The sequence below is a fragment of the Ictidomys tridecemlineatus genome, unplaced genomic scaffold (genome assembly GCF_052094955.1).
Source record: "Ictidomys tridecemlineatus isolate mIctTri1 unplaced genomic scaffold, mIctTri1.hap1 Scaffold_215, whole genome shotgun sequence".
In the NCBI taxonomy this organism is placed as follows: Eukaryota; Metazoa; Chordata; class Mammalia; order Rodentia; family Sciuridae; genus Ictidomys; species Ictidomys tridecemlineatus.
In genome coordinates, this window is record NW_027521854.1 from 284,984 (window position 1) to 304,978 (window position 19,995).

At 35.1% G+C, this 19,995-nt stretch overlaps 1 protein-coding gene across 1 annotated transcript in view; it reads left to right on the forward strand.

Moving 5' to 3' along the window:
- Positions 1-87: 87 nt before the first annotated feature.
- LOC101970633 (adhesion G-protein coupled receptor V1-like) overlaps positions 88-19,995 on the forward strand; it is a 105,762-nt gene continuing 85,854 nt past the window's right edge. Inside the window, 10 exon segments of the mRNA XM_078036158.1 lie at positions 88-227; positions 1,683-1,765; positions 2,424-2,495; positions 5,494-5,756; positions 8,071-8,246; positions 8,991-9,115; positions 10,885-11,042; positions 11,145-11,291; positions 11,621-11,720; positions 19,634-19,903. Of these exon segments, the coding sequence (XP_077892284.1) occupies positions 88-227; positions 1,683-1,765; positions 2,424-2,495; positions 5,494-5,756; positions 8,071-8,246; positions 8,991-9,115; positions 10,885-11,042; positions 11,145-11,291; positions 11,621-11,720; positions 19,634-19,903 (1,534 nt within the window).

The window sequence follows — 19,995 nt, forward strand, 5'->3', positions numbered from 1 at the left end:
ACTGAAGCCTGTGTGTGTGTGTGTGTGATGGCCCACTAGGGGGTGGGGGTGAGTAGCACAGAGGGTGCCTAGCTCCATGGCCCCATCATGAGGGTAGAAAGAATATTGCACCCAGGGGACATTAACCTGGTGAAGAAGAAGCCTGGGCAAGTACAGTGGCTTGAGGAACAGCATTTGTTATTCACATCAGAGACTCATTGTGACAAGTTTGAGAACACTGAAAGGAAGTAATTAGTTTCCTACATATTATTGTTTGACAAATTTCAGATCTTTTGCAAAAAAATAGAAAAGTGCAATGACTTGGCTGTTCCATAGAGTCTGGTTACATGATAAACATTTTTCATACTAAGAAAACTAATAAAATACTTCCTGTTTCTGTGATATTCATATTAGAGGTGGGTTGAGTAGGTGAGTGATGTTCAATGCATTATGATGCTCCTCTTTCATATGTTTTCAGTGACAAACTGCTGTTACTTACATCTCATTTTATAGATGAAGGGACTGAGGCTAGAGAAATTAAATAGTATGACCAAAATTACACAGCTATGAAATGGCAGGGCTGGGATACTCTGATGGGCACAAATCCTAGTTTTATATTCTCTCTTGGTTTTATATTCTCTCAGTATTGCTCTCTTCAATCTAGAGAGAAGTGCATAAACCCCTACTCCTTTCTCTATCTTTGCAGCTGTCACAGGCAACCTAGACTAAGGAAAAGAGCAAATATTAAAAAAAAATCCAACAAACATAAGTAACAGGGTTAGTTAATATTTCAAGACTGAATAGCAGGTATTGGTAACATATTAAGCTTGATGGACAGAGTACAAAATAAAAATGGTAAGAGAAATTCACTTCAATCTTAGTCTCTTTTTTCATTCTACAAAGTCTTCTTCTTCTTTTCCTTATCCTTCTCCTTAATAGAAACCTTATCTTTCTTGCTTTCTGGTTTGTGTATCCCTGTCCTTATGTCTCTTTACCAGACCTGTCTCTGTCTCTGTGCCACTCCTGGCCTGCCCTTCTCTTCTCATTTCTTTTACCTCTTTTTTCTGCCTCTCTACTCCTTCCCATCTGAAACAGTTCTATTACAGAACAGAGGTGCCAAGTTTTAAATTTTATTAAAATAATAGGAAAAGCTCCATAACCTTAGTTGCTTATTATTTCATGCTGTTCGTAGTTGATTTAAGTTTTATAAGTCAGTGGCTCTTGTTAGCAAAGTGGTCTTTTTCAGATGTTATTAGCATTGGTGCCTTTGTAGTCTTAAAATCTTTTGAGTAATATCAGCAATATTCATATTAGGAATTATATAATTTCATAGGGACTATCTTTAAATTCTAGATCAAGCATAATAAAATTTTAAAGTTTAATAATAAAACTTTATACAAAATTTATAGTAATAAATTTGTATTCATTTAAATACATCTGCATATTTTTCAGATTCAGAAGGCTTGACTGCACAAAGCATTATTGATGCCAATGATGGTGCCCGAGGGATGATCCAATGGCAGCACAGCAGGTGATCCCAAGGCTCTGTGAGCCCTTCTCCAAGCTTCAGATCTTTTACCATCTACCAAATAGAAGTTCAAAATAGAAAAAAAGTACTTTCTTTACTTTCTCTTTCTGTTCTTACAGATTTGAAGTAAATGAAACCCTTGAAAGTGTAATATTGGTAGCTCACGGGAGTGAAGGGGCTCTTGGCCATGTGTCCTTGTTTGTGTACACCCAGAATTTGGAAGCACAACTGGGGCTGGATTACACCTTCACCCCAGTGGTAGGTCTTAACATCTATCCCAGACGACCTTTATGCATTATTTTAAAATTACTGTTTCCTGAGAATTATAGTGACTTATGTCCTACATAAATTAGTACACTATTATATAACCCAATTCACAGTAAATTAGAACAGATTTTCATGTGCCAAAATAATTTTAGTATTTTAGTAAGTAATATAAATTTAGTCTTATGGTAACAATTATTCTGTGCATATTAATTTTTCTATTGTAACAATTGATATTGGAGAATACAGATCTTGTGTTAAGGAACTCATATCATTAGATGACCTTCTCAAAGTGTTTCTTATCTTGAAATTTTTATCCTTTATTTCATTGTTTTTAACTTACTGAAACACTTTGTGTTTTAAAAACTTTTTACTTTGTTTCTTAGTAACATTTTCCCCTTAATCAGATGTTCAGCTTCTTCATTTCCTCCATAAATTTTACTTTTAAAATAAAACACTGTCAATTTAAATAAATTAAGATAGCTAATTCTTTGTGTTCGCAACTATATTGTTTCATCCCAAACATTTTATTTAAAAAAATGTTTTTTTAAAATGATATTATTCCTTTTAACTTTTAACCAGATTCTTCATTTTTCTGATGGAGAAAGACATAAAAATATAGAAATCATGATTCTTGATTTTTACATTCCAGAAGGAGATGAAAAATTTCAGCTCATTTTAATAAATCCTTCTCCTGGACTGGAACTGGGGAAACAGACAATAGGTATTTGACAATTTCTTCTCACCTCTTTCTCGTGCTGGTTTCCCTAATATGGGGGAAAGGCAGATTAGAGAGACTTGATGATTTCTACTTAGAATAAAAAAAAACATTTTAAATTAGGCATCTTGGAATTCTATGTCAGTGTTTTTGAATGGGTATATTTATGTAAAGAACAAAAAAAAAGTTAGTTGGTACTAAAGATACTATTGAGTCATTTCCTCAATTTAGAATGTTCAAAACATGAACAGGGAGAATGCAGAAAATATGTTTCAAGTGATGACTATAAAGAAGGAGGAGAAAAAATAGATAAAACAAAATAAAGGGAAAGAAAAAGAATGAACAAGAGAATTTGACTGTGAGAAGAAAAAAAAGGAGAGAAAGAGAAACAAGTAAAAAAAGAAACAAAACAAAACCAAAATTAACAAGACAAAAACACGGACCCTTAAGGGTCAATTCAAGGAAAAATAAACATGTTTAAAAAATGCTAAAACTGAGATAAAAAAAAAATGTATGTATGTATGTATGTATGTATGTATGTATGTCTACCAACGAATCACTCCAGCAAGAATACATACACACATGCACACTTAAAGAATTATCTCCACTTAGGTGTTTCAGAGTGTTGATAAAGGTGGATGTCGGTGCCTATCCTCAACTGTCATTCTGTTTCTTCTTGGGCTATGTATTGAGAGTAAGAGACACAACCTTGTTTGGGGGTTAACTACTTCCTCTTTTTGTGTTGTTCACTAAACTGCCCACTGCATTGGCCTAACACTGAAGTTGTTTGAAATAGCTTTCAGCTTCCCTGCTTACCATTATAAGATAGGAAGGAATGGGAAGTACTGTCAACTGCAGTTTTGTGCATACAGATAACATTGATGCACTCCGAGTGTGGAGCTTCTGCACAGTCCTAGTAGTGATGTTCTGGTGGCTAGGGCTTAGGTCTAATCAGAGCTTAAGGACTTTGTTGAGTATTATCTTCCCTGGAGAACACACATTTTTAGTGCCAGGCTGATGGCAATCGCTGCCAGGATCTCAGGAATCTCCCTAGAATTCTACTTGTAGGACAGGAAAGCCAGTCCTCTCCACGTGTTTCACGTCTATATAAATCTTACACACTCTGCTGCCCACAAACATGGCCTTCCCACACTTAGTCCCTAAGTGTATTCACACCCACTTGTTCAGTTTCATGACCTCTTCAGCTGGTTATGTGAGCCACCAGACTCAAAGGGTAAGTGAGTTGCACTCCCCTCTGTATTTCTTACTTGAATCACCATGGGTACAATATTCTCCGTAACTCTTGGATTTGTGTTCTACTAGGTACACGTTGGGCCACATGATGGGACATTATGGCAGTTCTTGTTTGATCTTACAGGCTTCTGCAGTAGGAAACTGCAAGGTGGCCTCCTCAAGATGACTTCCATGTCAGGTCTTCCCTTGTCAGTTGAGAGAAACAGATTTCACGACAAGCACATTTCAAACAAGAACCTGTTGTGCAGCCTCTGGATAGCTAAATTATGACTTTTTATCATCCATAGGTTTTCCCATGCCAATAGGTTGTGTCTCTCTCTATACATATTACCCCTCCCCTCTGTGGCCAATCAGTGCTGTTGCTGCTGCTGCTGCAACCAAGTTGGCTCCAATGTACTCTTTCTTGTTCTTTGTTCAATGCATGTTCATTTCTATTTTTTTTAATATTTATTTTTTAGTATTCGGTGGACACAACATCTTTGTTGGTATGTGGTGCTGAGGATTGAACCCGGGCCGCACGCATGCCAGGCGAGCGTGCTACCGCTTGAGCCACATCCCCAGCCCGCATGTTCATTTCTATGATTCTAAGAGACCATTATTATCTAAAATTGAATTTCAGTGAGTTCCCTCTTTTACCCACCTTGCTGAGAAGCAGTTCTCCTGCTACTTGAGTGTGGAGTCATGGAGCAACTGGAAATGCAACCTTCCTCTATTCCACTATCTTGAATCTCTTCTAAATTTATATTTCAAACTCTTATCATATGATATTTTTTTTTCTTGTATCTTGGTAGTAGACAAGCATTTCATTTAAGGATGAAAGTTCTGGACCTTCTTTTCTATTACCTTTGCCTGATGGATAGCTCCAGGACATGTTGAGCAGTACCAGTGCTGGCAGTCATCATTATCTTGTTTCTTTCTTTTATTATTATTATTATTATTATTAGTTATTCAAAACATTACAAAGCTCTTGACATATCATATTTCATACATTTGATTCAAGCGGATTATGAACTCCCAATTTTACCCCATATACATATTGCAGATTCACATGGGTTACACATCCACTTTTTTACCTACTGCCATACTAGTGTATGTGGTATTCTGCTGCCTTTCCTATCCTCTACTATCCCCCCTCCCCTCCACTCCCCTCCCCTCCCATTTTTTCTCTCTACCCCATCTACTGTAATTCATTTCTCTCTCTTGTTTTTCCCCTTTTCCCTCACTTTCTCTTTTATGTAATTTTGTATAACAATGAGGGTCTCCTTCCTTTACCATGCAATTTCCCTTCTCTCTCTCTTTCCCTCCCCCCTCTCATCCTTGTTTAGTGGTGATCTTCTTCTCATGCTCTTCCTCCCTATTCTGTTCTTAGTTGCTCTCCTTATATCAAAGATGACATTTGGCATTTGTTTTTTAGGGATTGGTTAGCTTCTGTTTTTACTGGGAATGTTTTCACTGTTTCGTCATTAAATTTGGTCTCTGCTGTTGACTTCTGAGAGGTAGCATCACATCAGGTTGACAAACCTACCTTCCATTCTAAGATTGCAGAGTATTTTCATATAATAAAGGAATATGAAATTTTATGTAATGCTTTAAAAATTAACCCTCTTTAAAAAAAAGGAAAAGGTACTCTTAAAATGATCACTTGCGGTCAAGAGTTGACCTTTTTTCCAATGAAATATCCACACTCATTTAAGCATTTATAACAGCCCCTCTTATTTTCATTTATCTTTGAATATTTTTGTTTTGACAGCTGTAATTACCATCCTTGCTAATGATGATGGCCCTGGAGTTCTGTCATTTAAAAACAGTGAGCACTTTTTCCTGAGAGAGCCAGCAGCTCTCTATGTTCAGGAAAGCATTGCGGTCTTGTACATTGTTCGGGAACCTGCATGAGGACTGTTTGGAACTGTGACAGTTCAGTTCATTGTCACAGAAGTGAATTCTTCAACAGAATCCAAGGACCTGACTCCTTCCAAAGGCTATATTGTATTAGAAGAAGGTGTTCGACTCAAGGTACAGTATGCAACTTTAATAAGGATGAAACTTATAACTCTAATATTTACAAAATATTTTTCCTGCATCCTCAAAAAAAGAAAAAGATATTTCCAACTTAGGTGAGAAATAAAGACACGATTAGATTATTATGTGACAAGTGCTAATGTACTATATAATATGTATAGAGGGCAACTGAAGAAATTTACTATTAATAGAGAAATATGTAAATAATAAAAATACACATATTGTTTTTTTTATTTTAAATTCCAAACTTATTTAAATGGTATACTTCACTTTATATGTAAAGTATAAGCCAAAAAAAGCTCCCAGCCCCAGTCAGTCATTTATTTTTGCTATATTTTAATTAAACAGCATGTAACTTCTGCTTCAAACTGTTTGAGAATAGGAATAGTGTTTGAAAGAGAAAAATCCTGGATTTGAGATTAATTATAAATGTGATCTATCCTTACATAAGTTTAGTTTCCCAACTTATTTTTCTATATATTTTCCATTCCTGTATATTGATTTTCTGTTCCTACTAAACTTTATTTTTAAAAATATAGTTGAAGTTTAAATTAGTTCATCGCATTATCTTTAGACATTTTTCAAGCTAGCTAAAATACTGCTTTAAAGAAATATATTTGCAGCCCTTTCCTCTAAACTAATTTATCTAACAATCAAATAACTTTCTCAATTTTAAGTTTTTGTAAAGTTCAACATATTTTTTTGTTCATTTTTTAAACGTTCTTCCAAATTTAAAATCTTTGATTTCTTCAAAGACACACTTAAATTGTGAAAAATACAAAAGTTCAAATGTGAAGTATATTAGAATTTGTCATTGCTTTATTCACATTTTTTCTCTTAATAATTTTTTTTTGTAATTTAAAATGTTTAAAATTTTTTTACTGTAATATTTTGTGTCTTTTTCTCGGCGTGTATTTAAGTAAAAACTTTTGTTCATTTGGTAAATTAAACATTAGAGAAAGTTGGATTAAATATTTTTGGCTCACACAACTGTTTTTGCTCCACGTTTTTATTTTGACATATAAATAGTAAAATGCACCAATTCCAAACATATGGATTAATGATTTTAAACATAGTATACACACATATAATGATCTGTATTAGTCAGCTTTTCATCACTATGAACAAAATACTGATAAGAACAACTTAATGGGGAAAGATTTATTTTCACTTAGTGTTTCAGAGGATTCAGGCTATGTCATTGGGCTCCAAGGTAGAATCATCTTGGTGGAAGGGTGGAGTTGAGGAAAGCTGCTCAGCTTATTGCACCTGGGGAAAACAGAAAGCAAGAGGAAAGTGCCAGAGAGAACCCAGACCTTTCCAGGACAACCTCTATCCCTTGTGACCCACTTAATACAAGTAATCCATTCAGCCATCAGTGGATTAATCTACTGATGAGATCAGAGACCTCATGATTTATCACTTTCCAAAAAGTCTACCTCTGAGCACATGAGACTTTGGACAACATTTCATATCCAAAACATAATACCTCCACTCAGATTAAAGATATTAACACTACTGTTACCCAGATGGTTCTCTTTTGCGTCTTGCCTTTTCAAGAGGAAACTACTTTGTAATGTTTTAATTGACTCGTTTTTGCTGATTCTTGAGCTTTGTATAAATAGGGCCTTATAGTATCTATTCTTTTGTGTTTAGCTTCTTTCATGCTTCTTTTGTGTGGTTGCAGACATGCGTAGCTGATCCTTTTTTATTGTTGAATAGAGTTTTATGGAACAGATCACCATTTGTTTATCCATTTTCCTGTTGATGAACATTTGGGGTGTTTCTAATTTGTTCCTACTAAGGCTTTTTTGTAATATATATATTTTAATTGTCAATGGACCCTTATTTATTTATATGTGGTGCTGAGAATTCAATCCAGTGCCTCAAACATGCTAGGGAAGTGCTACCCCTGAGCCAGAACCCCAGCCCCTCTACCATGGCTTTAATGGTGAATCCTAGACTAGAAAGACATTAATGAAGTTATATAGCCAGAGCAGGATAAAAAAGTATCCCAAAAAGGACATGAATTTAATATTTTAATATTTTATTCTGTGTTATTTAAAAATGTCATTTATTTTTTTAGACACTTCCATGTAGTGTACCACAATGTTGAAACTCCCAAAAGTAATAACATGAAAATCCCAAAAGTAGCTATCACATTATGGGGACCATTATTAAATAAAAAAGAGGTGCTGTTTTTTGAAAGACATTATTTTGGTTTCTAAAATGTTTATTAAATTTCTCTGTATGTGTTTTGCAAATATATTCTATTCTAGTAACTTTACTTTTTTTATTTTGTTTTCAGGCTCTGCACATTTTTGCTGTATTAGACACAGAACCAGAAATGGATGAGCATTTTGTTTGCACCTTGTTTAATCCTATGGGAGGTGCGAGACTAGGGGCACAGGTTCAAACCTTGATAACAGTATTACAAAATCAGACCCATTTGGGGCTGTTCGGTATTTCTGCTATTGAAAATAGGTATAATTTATTTATAAGAAAATATAACTTCTGAAAATAAGAAAGAAATAATTTTTGACATAAGAAAATGCAAAAGAAAATTGAGGTGTGATTATGTAAAGTGGACTTTTAAAATGAATTCCAGAAGACAGATCCATAGTCCACAAGCTCTCTTATTACAGAGAACATCAAAGACTTAACCATGGCCTGCTAAATGGTGTCATCAGAATTCTTATGTTCTCATAGTTCACACTTCTAGGAAAAGGCCTGCATTATTTTGTGATTTTAGAAATAAAAAGCAAGAAAAAATATAAAATATACTTGGTCACTGAATCCAAATACATGACTCTTTAAACATATTAAAATGATTATAGTTATAAAATTTCCTTTGGAAACTGACAGATATTTATATACAGTATTTTAAGAGATTTAGTTTTATTTCTATACTAGGAATTTCCTGTTTTTTACTGTCAGATGTTTTTGATTTATGTGTGAAAAATTCAAAAAAGACAGTTTTAAAATGTGTAATGTTAAATTACTGATCTTCAGTATTTTCTGATTATGAGTGTTGCATTTGTATTTTAAAAAAACTCCATAAATGAATATTTTCAAGCACCCATTTGTCTTGAAAATATTCATGTATCAAATTTGTGCATGTCATTTGGGTTATATAAATGTAGAAGCATATTAAGCATATGCTGGTAATGTGACATATATTTTAAATATGTAAAAATTATATTCTTTTTCTGTTTTCCACAATTTCAGAGCCACTTCTATAGATATTGAAGAAACCAACAGAACAGTATACTTAAATGTGTCGCCTACTAATGGCATTGATTTAGCTGTGAGTGTGCAGTGGGAGACGATATCTGAAACAGCCTTTGGCATGAGTATGTTTAGTTTTTTATGAGAACAAAATGCTGTAACTCAGAAATGTTGCATGTATAAGATTTACATTATTTCCATGAATTATAACTTATGGATTTATTAAAAATGGGAAACAGATATTTAATTTTATTACTATATCCAAGAATATTTATTGAGTGCCTAGGTATGGTATTGAGCTCATGGAGCTTAGAATTTAAGGTGTACCAAAATAAATAAGTAAAAATCAATGTGGAGGAATCAATTATGCAAAGAACTGGGTTGGAGGAACCTGGGAGACAAGAGGGGGAAGCTTTAGAGGCAGGAAACTCAGGCATGAAAGGACATGTCATAATTGAAGAACCTCAGTGAATAGGGAGTACAGAAATAGGGGAGATGCAGAGATCATTGAAGAACTTGAGAAATATTTTATTGATGTCAATCTTTTATCCCAGAGTTAATGGAAAACCTTTGAGTAGTTTAGGCATGGGGAAGATGGTATGGTATGATCATGTTTGCATTTTTTAGTGTTATTCATAGGACCGTGTAAAGAATTGGTTGGGGGCTGGGGATATGGCTCAAACGGTAGCTCGCTCGCCTGGCGTGCATGCGGCCCAGGTTCGATCCTCAGCACCACATACCAACAAAGATATTGTGTCTGCCGAGAACTAAAAAATAAATATTAAATATTCTCTCTCTCTCTCTCTCTCCTCTCTCACTCTCTCTCTTTTTTTAAAAAAGAATTGGCTGGTATAGCAGAGAAGAGAGGATGCATGGAGATGAGCAAAAGGGCAACAGATGATAGAAGTTTAGAGCAGGTGATGAACTGGGTGTAAGGGTGAGGCTGAGTCCCAGATGACTCCTATTTCCTCAGCTTGTGTGGTAGGATAGAGTGTCTTGCTACTGACTAAGAGATATGTGAAAGAAGGCTAGGTGTTGTTTTGGCGAGGGAATTAAAATAAATGTGTTTTAGCACATGTTAAGTTTGAGTTCCTTTTGAGAAGGCATTTATACTCAAAGGAAGGTCTCTGCTGCAAGATAGACTTAGGGATCTGACATGTGTTACTGTTTTTAAAGTCATGGACATTGATTTAACAATCTGAGAAGAGGAGCTCTAGACAGAGAAGGGAAGAAGACCCAGCCTGAAAATTGAAAAGCATCAGATTGAATGGCTAGGGATAGCAGAGTGATCTCACGAAGGGGATTTGGAGACCTGGTGAGAAATACAGGAGAAAACAGTAGATTGCAGATACTAGAAGAGTGTGTTAAAGGGTGGGAGATGGACTGGGGCTATTGCTCAATGTCAGAGTGCTTGCCTAGCATGCCCAGGGTCCTGAGTCCAAACCCCAGTGCTGGAAAAAAGAAATAAAACATGTTTTAGCATATTTCCCTTTAAAATTACAGTTAGCAAGTATTTATATTTAAATAGACCTTGGGAAAGTTCATATGGCTATAGAGTGAAGTATTAGTACTCCTTTTGTTATCCATAATTGTTATTTTAAGTTACTATTTTTAAGTTTTCTAGCCTCTTTCTTTCTCTCTCTCTCTCTCTCTCTCTCTGTATCTCTCTCTCTCTCTCTCCTCTCTCTCTCTCTCTCTCTCTCTCTCTCTCTCTCTCTCTCTCTCTCTCTCTCTCTCTCTCACACACACACACACACACACACACACACACACACACACCCCATGGGGAATTCATTTGTATTGAAGTCATTAGTCTCAATGTTTAAATAACAAATTAGAGCAGATAAGTTTGAGAAGGAAATATGCACTGGTAAATAATGATTTATGTTTTTAGGGAGAATGGATGTTGTCTTTTCAATATTTCAAAGTTTTTTGGACAAGCCAGTTTCTGGCTGGTGTTTCTTTACTTTGGAAGATTCAGTATATGGTATAATGTTAAGAAAATCATCATTTACTATTTACCGATGGCAAGGGATTTTTATTCCAGTAAAGGTAAACATTGCTTATTTTCTTCCACAGTGCACAAAATAAAATATACAAGTAAATGTGAGATACATTATGAGTTAACTGTTTTTTGTAATTCTCATTTTCTAGGATTTAAAGATACAAAATCCTAAAAATTGTGAGGCCTTTAAGATTGGACTTTCCCCCTACTTTGTAATTACTCATAAAGAAAGAAATGAAGAGAAGTCTTCTGTTAACAGTGTGTATACCTTCACATCTGGATTCCAGTTATTCCTGGTAAAAACAAAATCTTCATTTTATATTGCTTTACCTAAAAGAAATTCAGATTTGTAAGACTGATCTAAATGGATGACAATGTATATTCTATGTTAATGAGTAACAGGACTTTTTGCAAGTTGATACAAATTGTAGCATGTATCTTAACCTGGGGCTATTTTTTTTCACTTGAAATGATGTATGCTTATGATATATGCATACCTAGTGATCAGAATAGTTTTAAACATCGAGTCTTAAACATCAAATACTAACTCATTAGTATAATATTTAGTGCCTTTCTGATTTAAACTCTTTAAATTTTTATTCCCACTTTTCTGTCTTCCTTGCAGGTGCAAACAGTCATTATTTCTGAGAGTTCCCAAGTAAGATATTTTACTTCAGACAGTCAAGATTATTTAATTGTTGCAAGTCAAAGAGAGGATTCCGAAAAATACTGTAGTTGAAAGTTATGAGGTAGGGTCTAGAGATTTGGTATAAAAGAAAACCATAGTTTGTGGTAAAGTAGTAAAGGAGAATATGAATATTGATTGGTCCCAATTAACTTTTAAACAACAGTTATGAATATTATATGTTCTTCAAGAACCAAAGCAAATGTAATCATAAACATGAACATTTAATCAGAATTTAATTGAGTTGGAAAACATTATGGAGAAAAATCACACAGCTAGACTGATGGTATCACTAAAAAATCATGATTAACATTGCCAATTGGGCACTCAGCATCACCCCAGAAATTTCACATTTTTCTAGCACACTACATTTTATAATCTCCTTAATGCTTAATTGATAATTTTTGTCTCTCGTGCTTCTGTACATGCTTCTTATCGCCTCATTTTCAACTAATGACCTCAGTGAAATGAAAGTCACTAGAGGGAGATTACTTATTTTCCCAACACCAAATTCAAAATCCCACTTAAAAGCCAGTGTTGCCCCTCCCTCCTGCTGCAGCGGAGGAGTGTCCTTCTGGAGAAGTCCTTCCTTTCACATGGCTGCCCCTCAGCCTTCATAAGGTTTAGTTATTCCCTCCATAGCTGGCATTTCTTTCTCCACGAAATTATTACAGTTGGCATAAATAGTTGAGAATTGTTCAGTTTACAACAAAATCCCTTGATCTCTTCCCTTTCTAATTTCTTTTTTTTTCATTTATTGTCTCTCCTTTGTGGTAGGACGTTGTGAGAGAAGTGTCAGCTAGCTTTGTCTACTTCTCATGCTCACCCATGGCGACTGGATTGCCAAATCCAGTGAATATGTTTATCACTGTCATATACAACTTCCCACCAGCATGAGACTTAGTCATACCCAAATCTCAACCCCCTCTACTCTTGGTTTATGATACCACAAGGCTTTCCTTCTTAAGAACTCTGTCTGCTCAGTCTCCATTGCTGGTTCCTCCTCCCTTTTCTGAATCAATATGTCTTAGAGTATTCCATAATTCAGTTTTAGTTCATATTTCTTTTTTCTTTTCACCTACTCTGGGAAATTTCATCAGTTCTGTAGCTCTTCATAGGAACATTAGTCTAGCTTTACATATCAGCTATAGGCTAATGTCTTTCATATCATATCTGTAACCTTTCCTCTGTAGTCCAGACTTGAATGTCTAACTGCCTATTGATGCATCCACTTAAATATATTTTAGGAGTGTGTTATAATGTATATCAAGCTGAACTGTAATTAATTTTCTCTATGAAACTTGTGTTTGAGTATTTTCTTTTATCTCGGGAAATAGTAACCTCAGAAATGCAAGTGCTCAAGGGAGAATTCTGTGATATATTTTGTTGAATTACCCCCTTTTTTTCTTTCACATCTAATTGATCATTAAGTGTTTTTGAATCTGTGTCTCCATAATATTTTTGAGTATAGACATTTCTTTCCACCTCAGCTCATCTCCATCTAAGCCTAGTTCTTATCTTTTCTTACCTGAACTGCTAGTCTCCAAGCTAGTCTCTGAAGTTCTCTGATCTCCTCAGATTCATTCTCTATTGGTAGCAGGAGTAATCTTTTAAAAATATTGATTCATGTTACTCATTTAAAAAATTTAGTGATTCCAAATGATAATAAATTTAGCATTAGTTAGTATGCTATATATGTAGGATAACCATATTTCTTCTAGCCCAGGATAGCACTGGATCATGCCATGTCCTTGTATAATTATTATTAATATTTCAATCTCTAAAGAACCCCTACATGAATGGTAATTATATGGTCACCCAAGAAAGGATACTTCATGAGTTCCCCTTTCCTGTCTTGACTGTTCAACCTCTTAGCACTGTCAGCTTTCTGGGCTAGTTTTTATTCAGAGCATCATAATCATCTGTATCTTAGAAACTGTCATGTCATTCCTTCTATCTTCATTCCCCTAATACATACATTTCTTTCATCATATTATCTTGACTTTTGGCTTCAGTATCAGTTTTAATTTATGGTCATCATTTATTCAGTTATTGCTATGTGAGTTTTTGCCTTTTCCTCATCGTTAATAAGAGTGATAAAGGAGGAGGTCAGTGTACCTAGGCTTCTAGCTTAATGCTTGTCTCAAAAGTCCTAACTGTTGACTGCATAATTATTATTTTTTCTTTTTTAAATTAGAGCTTTATAGTTATACATAGTAGTTGCATTCATCCTGAAAAACTCACACATGCATGGAAATCTATTTTAGTTCATGATATCCATTTTTCCCTCCTCTTTTTCCCTTCCATCGTCCTTCCCCTCTCCATCCCTTTCCTCCACTCTGCTAGACTTCCTTTCACTTGTCTATTATTTAATATTTGATTCATTTGTATTATCCTTTCCTTACCTCCTCCTTTCCTTATTTTACTCTAGCTTCTGCATATAAACTTTGAGTTTCTGAGTTTGGCTAATTTCACTAAACATGATATTTTCCATTTTCATCCATTTACCAGCAAGTGCCATCATTTCATTTTTTTTATGGCTGAGTAAAACTCCATTGTGTGTGTGTGTATGTATCATAATTGTGATACATATTAAGAATATATATATATATATATATATGTATATGTATATGTGTGTGTATATATATATATATTTTTTTTTCATTCTATTCCAGTCATCTATTTATTGGCATCTGGGTTGATTCCATAAGTTACCTATTGAAATTTTGCTGCTATACACTTTGAGGTGGCTATATCCCTGCAGTGTGTCAATCTTATGTCTCTCTGGAAAAATACCAAGGAGTGGGATAGCTAGGTCATAGGGTGGTTCCATCTCTAGGTTTTTGAGGAATCTCCATACTGCTCTTCAGAGTGGTTTAGTAGTCACATCAACCATATTCAAGTGTACCTTCCCCCCCCAACATCGCCAGCAATTATTATTCATATTCTTGAGCAGTGCCATTCTGACTGGGTTGAGATTACATTGTATTTTAATTTTGATTTATATTTTCCTGATAGCTGTTGAACATTTTTTTCGTATATTTTTTGGCCATTTGTGTTTCATCTTTTGAGAAGTTTCTGTTTAGATCTTTTGCCCATTTATTGATTGCATTATTATTATTATTATTATTATATTATATTTGGTGCTAAGTTTTTTTAATCTTCTGGATATTAATCCCCTATCAGAAGAATAGCTGGCCAAGATTCTTTCCCTTTCTGTCATCTCTCTATTCATGTTCTTAATTGTTTCCTTTGCTGTAGACAAGCTTTTTAGTTTTATGGCATTCATTTATTCTTCATTTTATTTCTTGCACTTTGGGGGTCTTGTCAGCATCTATATGATGGACTATGGAGCCTATGTTTTCTTCTAGTAGTTGTAAAGTTTTTGGTCTAATTCCCGATATTTGATCCATGTTGATTTGGGTTTGTATAGGGTGAAATAGAGGGGTCTGATTTATTTTTCTATACATAGCTATCCAGTTTTCCTAGCACCATTTGTTAAAAAGGCTGTCTTTTGTCTGTCTAAAATATAGTTTTGACATATTTTTCAAATGTCAGATGGCTGTAAGTATGTGGATTTGTCTCTTCGTCTTCTATTCTGTTTTATTTGTTTTCATGTCTATTTTGATGCCAATACCATGCTGGTTTTGGTGCTATAGCTCTGAAATATAATTTCAGATCAAGTATTGTGATACCTCCTGCTTCTCTTCTCTTGCTTAGTATTGCTTTGGCTATTTTGTTTCTCTTATTATTCCAAATGAATTTAAGAATTTTTTTTTCTAATTTTGTGAAAAATATCATTTTTATTTAAATGAGATTGCTTTGAATCTCTATATTGCTTTTGGTACTGTGGCCATTTTGACAATATTGATTCTGTCTATTCAAGAACATGGGATGTCTTTCTATTTGATAAGGTCTTATTCAGTTTTTTTCTTCATTGTGCTATAAATTTCATTGCTGAGTTCTTTTACCTTTTTTTTTTAGATTAACTCTTTAACACTTTTTTGGATATTATTATAAATGGGATGGTTTTCTTCATTTCTTCCTCAGCCGAATTATGGTTAGAGTGTAAGAAAGCTATTGATTTATGAGTAGTGATCTTGTATTCTCCTTCTTTGCTAAACTTATTTATAAGCTCTAGAAGTGGTCTAGTGGAGTTTTTTTAGGTCTTCTAGATATAGAATCATATCATTGGCAAACAAATAGTTTGACGTCTTTTTTCCCTATTTGTATACCTTTCATTTCCTTTTGTTGCCTGATTGCTCTGGCTCATGTTTTGAGGACTATATTGAGTAGGAGTGGTGAGAGTGGACAGCCTTGTGTTATTCCTGTTTTTAAAGGAAATGCTTTTAGTGTTTCTCCACTGAGTATGATGTTGGCTTTGAGTTTGTCATAAATGGCCTTTATGATGATTAGGTAAGTTCTTTTGAATCCTAGCTTCTCCAGCATTTATTCATGTGAATCGGTGTTGAATTTTATCAAAGGCCTTTTCTGCATGTATTGAGATGACCAAATGATTTTTGTCCTTAATTCTGTTAAAGGATTAATTACATTTATTGATTTGCTTATGATGAAACAACTTTGTATTCCTGAAATGAAACCCACTTGATCATGGTGTATTGTCTTTTCTGATGTGTTTTTAAATGGTGTTTGCTAAAATTTTATTAAGGAATTTTGCATCTAGTTTATCAGGGATATTATTCTGTAGTTTTATTTCCTTGATTCATCTTATCTGGTTTTGGCATCAGGGTTATACCAGCTTCTAAAAATGTATTTAGGAGTGTTCCCTCTCTTTTAATTGCATGGAATAATTTAAGAAAGAGTATTAGTTCTTTTTTAAAGATCTAGTAGAATTCAGTTGAGAATCCATCAGGTCCTGGGTTTTCCTTTTTTGAAAGGCTTTTAATTACTGTTTCAGTTTCATTAGTTAGTATTGGTCTATTTAGGTTTTTATACATCTTTCTGATTCAATTTGAGTAGGTCCATATGTGTCTAGAAATTTGTCAGTGTCTTTAAGATTTTCCAGCTTATTGGAGTACAAATTTTCAAAACAGGTTTTGATAACTCTCTGGATTTCAAAAGGGTCTTTGCTGGTATTTCCTTTTTTAACTCAGATCTTGTTGATTTGCTTCTTCTCATTCTTTCTTTTGGTTAGTTTGGCTAAGTGTCAATCTTATTTCTTGTTCCTGTCTATTGTTTTCTTATTCTCACCTTTATTGATTTTGGCTCTGAACTTAATTATTTCCTGTCTTCTACTGGTTTTAGGGTTAGATTGTTCATCTTTTTCTAAGGCCTTGAGGTGAAGCATAAGCATATTTATTTGACAATTCTTTAATTTTATAGTGGTGCTATAATTTTCCTCTTAGAACTATTTTAATACTGTCCCAGAGATTCTGATCTATTGTATCTTTTTCTCTTTTTTTCCTAAGAATTTCTTAATTTCTATTCTTATTTCTTCTTTGATATTTTCTTCATTTCTTCAGAGAGTATTGTTAAATCTCCAGCTTTTTGTGGTTTCTATTATTTTTCTTGCTTTGATTCTAGTTTCATTCCATTATTATCTGATAGGATACATGGGATATGTTGATTTTTTTTTTTTTTTTGGTATTTGCTAAGATCTGTTTCATGGCCCAGAATATGGTCTATTTTGGAAAAAATTTTGTGTGCAATGGAGAAGATAAATTCTGCTGTTATAGGGTGGAATATTCTGTAGATGTACATTTGATCCATTTGATTTATAATATTGTTTATGATGCACACATGGAAATAATTTTTTAATACTTTTTTATAACTTTATTGAATTTTTTACTGTGGTGCTGAGGATCAAACCCACTGCCTCACCCATGCTAGGCAAGTGCTCTACCACTGAGCTACAGCCCTAGCCCCAGAAAGAAATTTTAAAAATTGCAATGAAGAATGAATAGTGAAGGACACTTCTCCATTGAATTAGACAAAATAATTGATGACATTGGATGGTTTTTGTGTATGTCAACAGTCTTTCTTTTCAATTCTTCTGAGTTGTATACAGATAGTGAGAGCAAAAGGGTGGGATTGTTTAGTCCTTCCTGGTTTTGTGTTGCTCTCTGAGCTGCCACTTGGAACAGCCTAAGATTGAAGCTGTTTGATGTAGTATGTAAGACTCAGCTTCCCTTCTCACTAGTATGAGGTAGCGTGGGTTAGGACAAACTGTCAGCTGGTGTTTTGTCCATCTGGACCAGTTTGGTGCACTCCTAAGGAACTGCCTCTGCAGCATCCTGTGAGGAAAGTTCCAGCAGGTAAGGCTGAGGTCTCATTAGGCCTCCTGGGCTTTGTTGGCTGGGGCTTCTTTGGAAAGACTAGATGGACCCACTTCTAGATTAGACAATAGCCAATGTCATCTGCAGGTCTGGTTCTCAAGACCCTCCCAAAAATCCAATCATGGGAAAGGGGGTTGCTGATCCTTTACTCACTGCTGCTCAAGAGCACTGTCTTCTCTGGTCTAGTCCTTTAGTGTGTTCACCGTGCCAACTCAGACTTCAGCTGGTCACATGAGCTGCCTGAGACAAAGGACAAGTGAATTGGGCTCCCTTTGCTCTGGGTGTAGTCACTGTTTTACTCACTTTCCATCTGGCCTAGCCTAGGTCCCCGGAAAGCTGTGTGCAGGACATTGTGACTTGCCTCATCTCTCCGTAACCAGTTGAAATATAGAGTGTGCTTTTCAAGCATTAGCATGCAGTACAGCCTATGGATCAGTTAAGAATAGGTAGCATTTTTGATTTCAGGTTTCTCTCTATGAAGACTGTGTTCTGTTGCCTCTGTCTGTGGTGACTCTGCATAGGTGGTGGGGCTGCCAGGTCTGCTCCAATGTATTCCTTCTTGTTCAGTTACTGTACCCAAATTCCTGAGTCTCTGAGACACTTCAGTGTCTAATGTTAAATTTTATTGAAATTCCTCTTTTACCCACCTTGTTAAGAAGCTGTACACCTGTTTCTTTGGTCCCAGGCCACTGTTGTGGGGTTCACACACAGAGACATGACACCAAGGTGGTTAATAAGAGTAATGTTTATTTTGTGCCAGGACAGACTGGGTGGATTTTCATCCAAAAGCCAAGCCCCTATTGCAGCAGGGATTTGCCTTATATAGCCACTGCTAGTCTCCCTTTCCCCTGTTACATATTAGCTTCTTTGCTCCCCTGTATGGAAAAATACACTTCATGTGGTTATTCTATAAGGAAATTTTGACAGAGCTGCACAGGCCCACTGGGGGTGTTGGCAGAGTTGCACATGTGCTCTGAGTGTTAGCAGAGTGGCGTTTGCATGCTTAGTGTGCTACACTGCTTTTCTTTGTTCTGGGGAACACATGCATACCTGGTTACTAAAGGCGCCACATTGTTCAACAGAGTTGCATGTGCACACATCTACTAGCTGTGCTGTGCCTCTTTGTTTGAAGAGGGCTCCTACCACACCAGGATGCAGCTTAGAAAGTAGCTTTCCTTTACTTCGCTATCTTCTGTCTCCTCCACCATCTTCCATCTCCTGAATAAGTATAATTTGTTGTGAAAGCGCTCAAATTATATAGGAAACCAGGTCAATTATACACTTTCTTTTAATTGTAAATATTATGAACACTTACCCTGAGGCCTTGTATGCATTGCCACCATGAGGATGAAAATAGTTTAGGCATTTCTCTATATGCTGTTGATCAAGATATTGGAAATGATGTGCAGCATCAGAAGATCTTGTACTAACTTCTAAGATTTATTTTCAAATAATTTCTCTTTCATTTATTCTGCATGCATGTGTGTACACACACAGAGATAAAAAAGGGGAGAAGGCATTAGGCTTGGTACTTTCCCACTTAATAAAAGTATCATCCTAACTAAATAAAAGGATACAGGAGAATAGACATGTGACATTGGCTAAATTCTTCCTAGTGCTAAATTCCTAGTCATGAAGGTTTTTATATTTGAACATTTCCTACAGGTCTTCAGATGGAATGGACAGAGCTTTGCATTGCAACAGAATCTTCCTGTCCAGGGTGTTTTGACCATGGCCTTATTCAACAGAGGCAACTCTTTGTTCTTAGCAATTTCCCAGGCTAATGTCAGGCTATATGTCCTTTTATTCAGATGGTCTGGCAGCACATTTATTTACTTTGAAGAAGTGCCAGTCAGTGGAACGACACAAATTGAAGCTTTGTCTTCAGGAGATGATATTTACTTAATTTTTGCCAAAAATACCTTTTTAGATAAGATGACATGGTGTTTATAATGCAACTATAGTTATTACCCAAATTGTCTAGCCTTCATAATGTTTGTTTTATATGAACATGCTCTT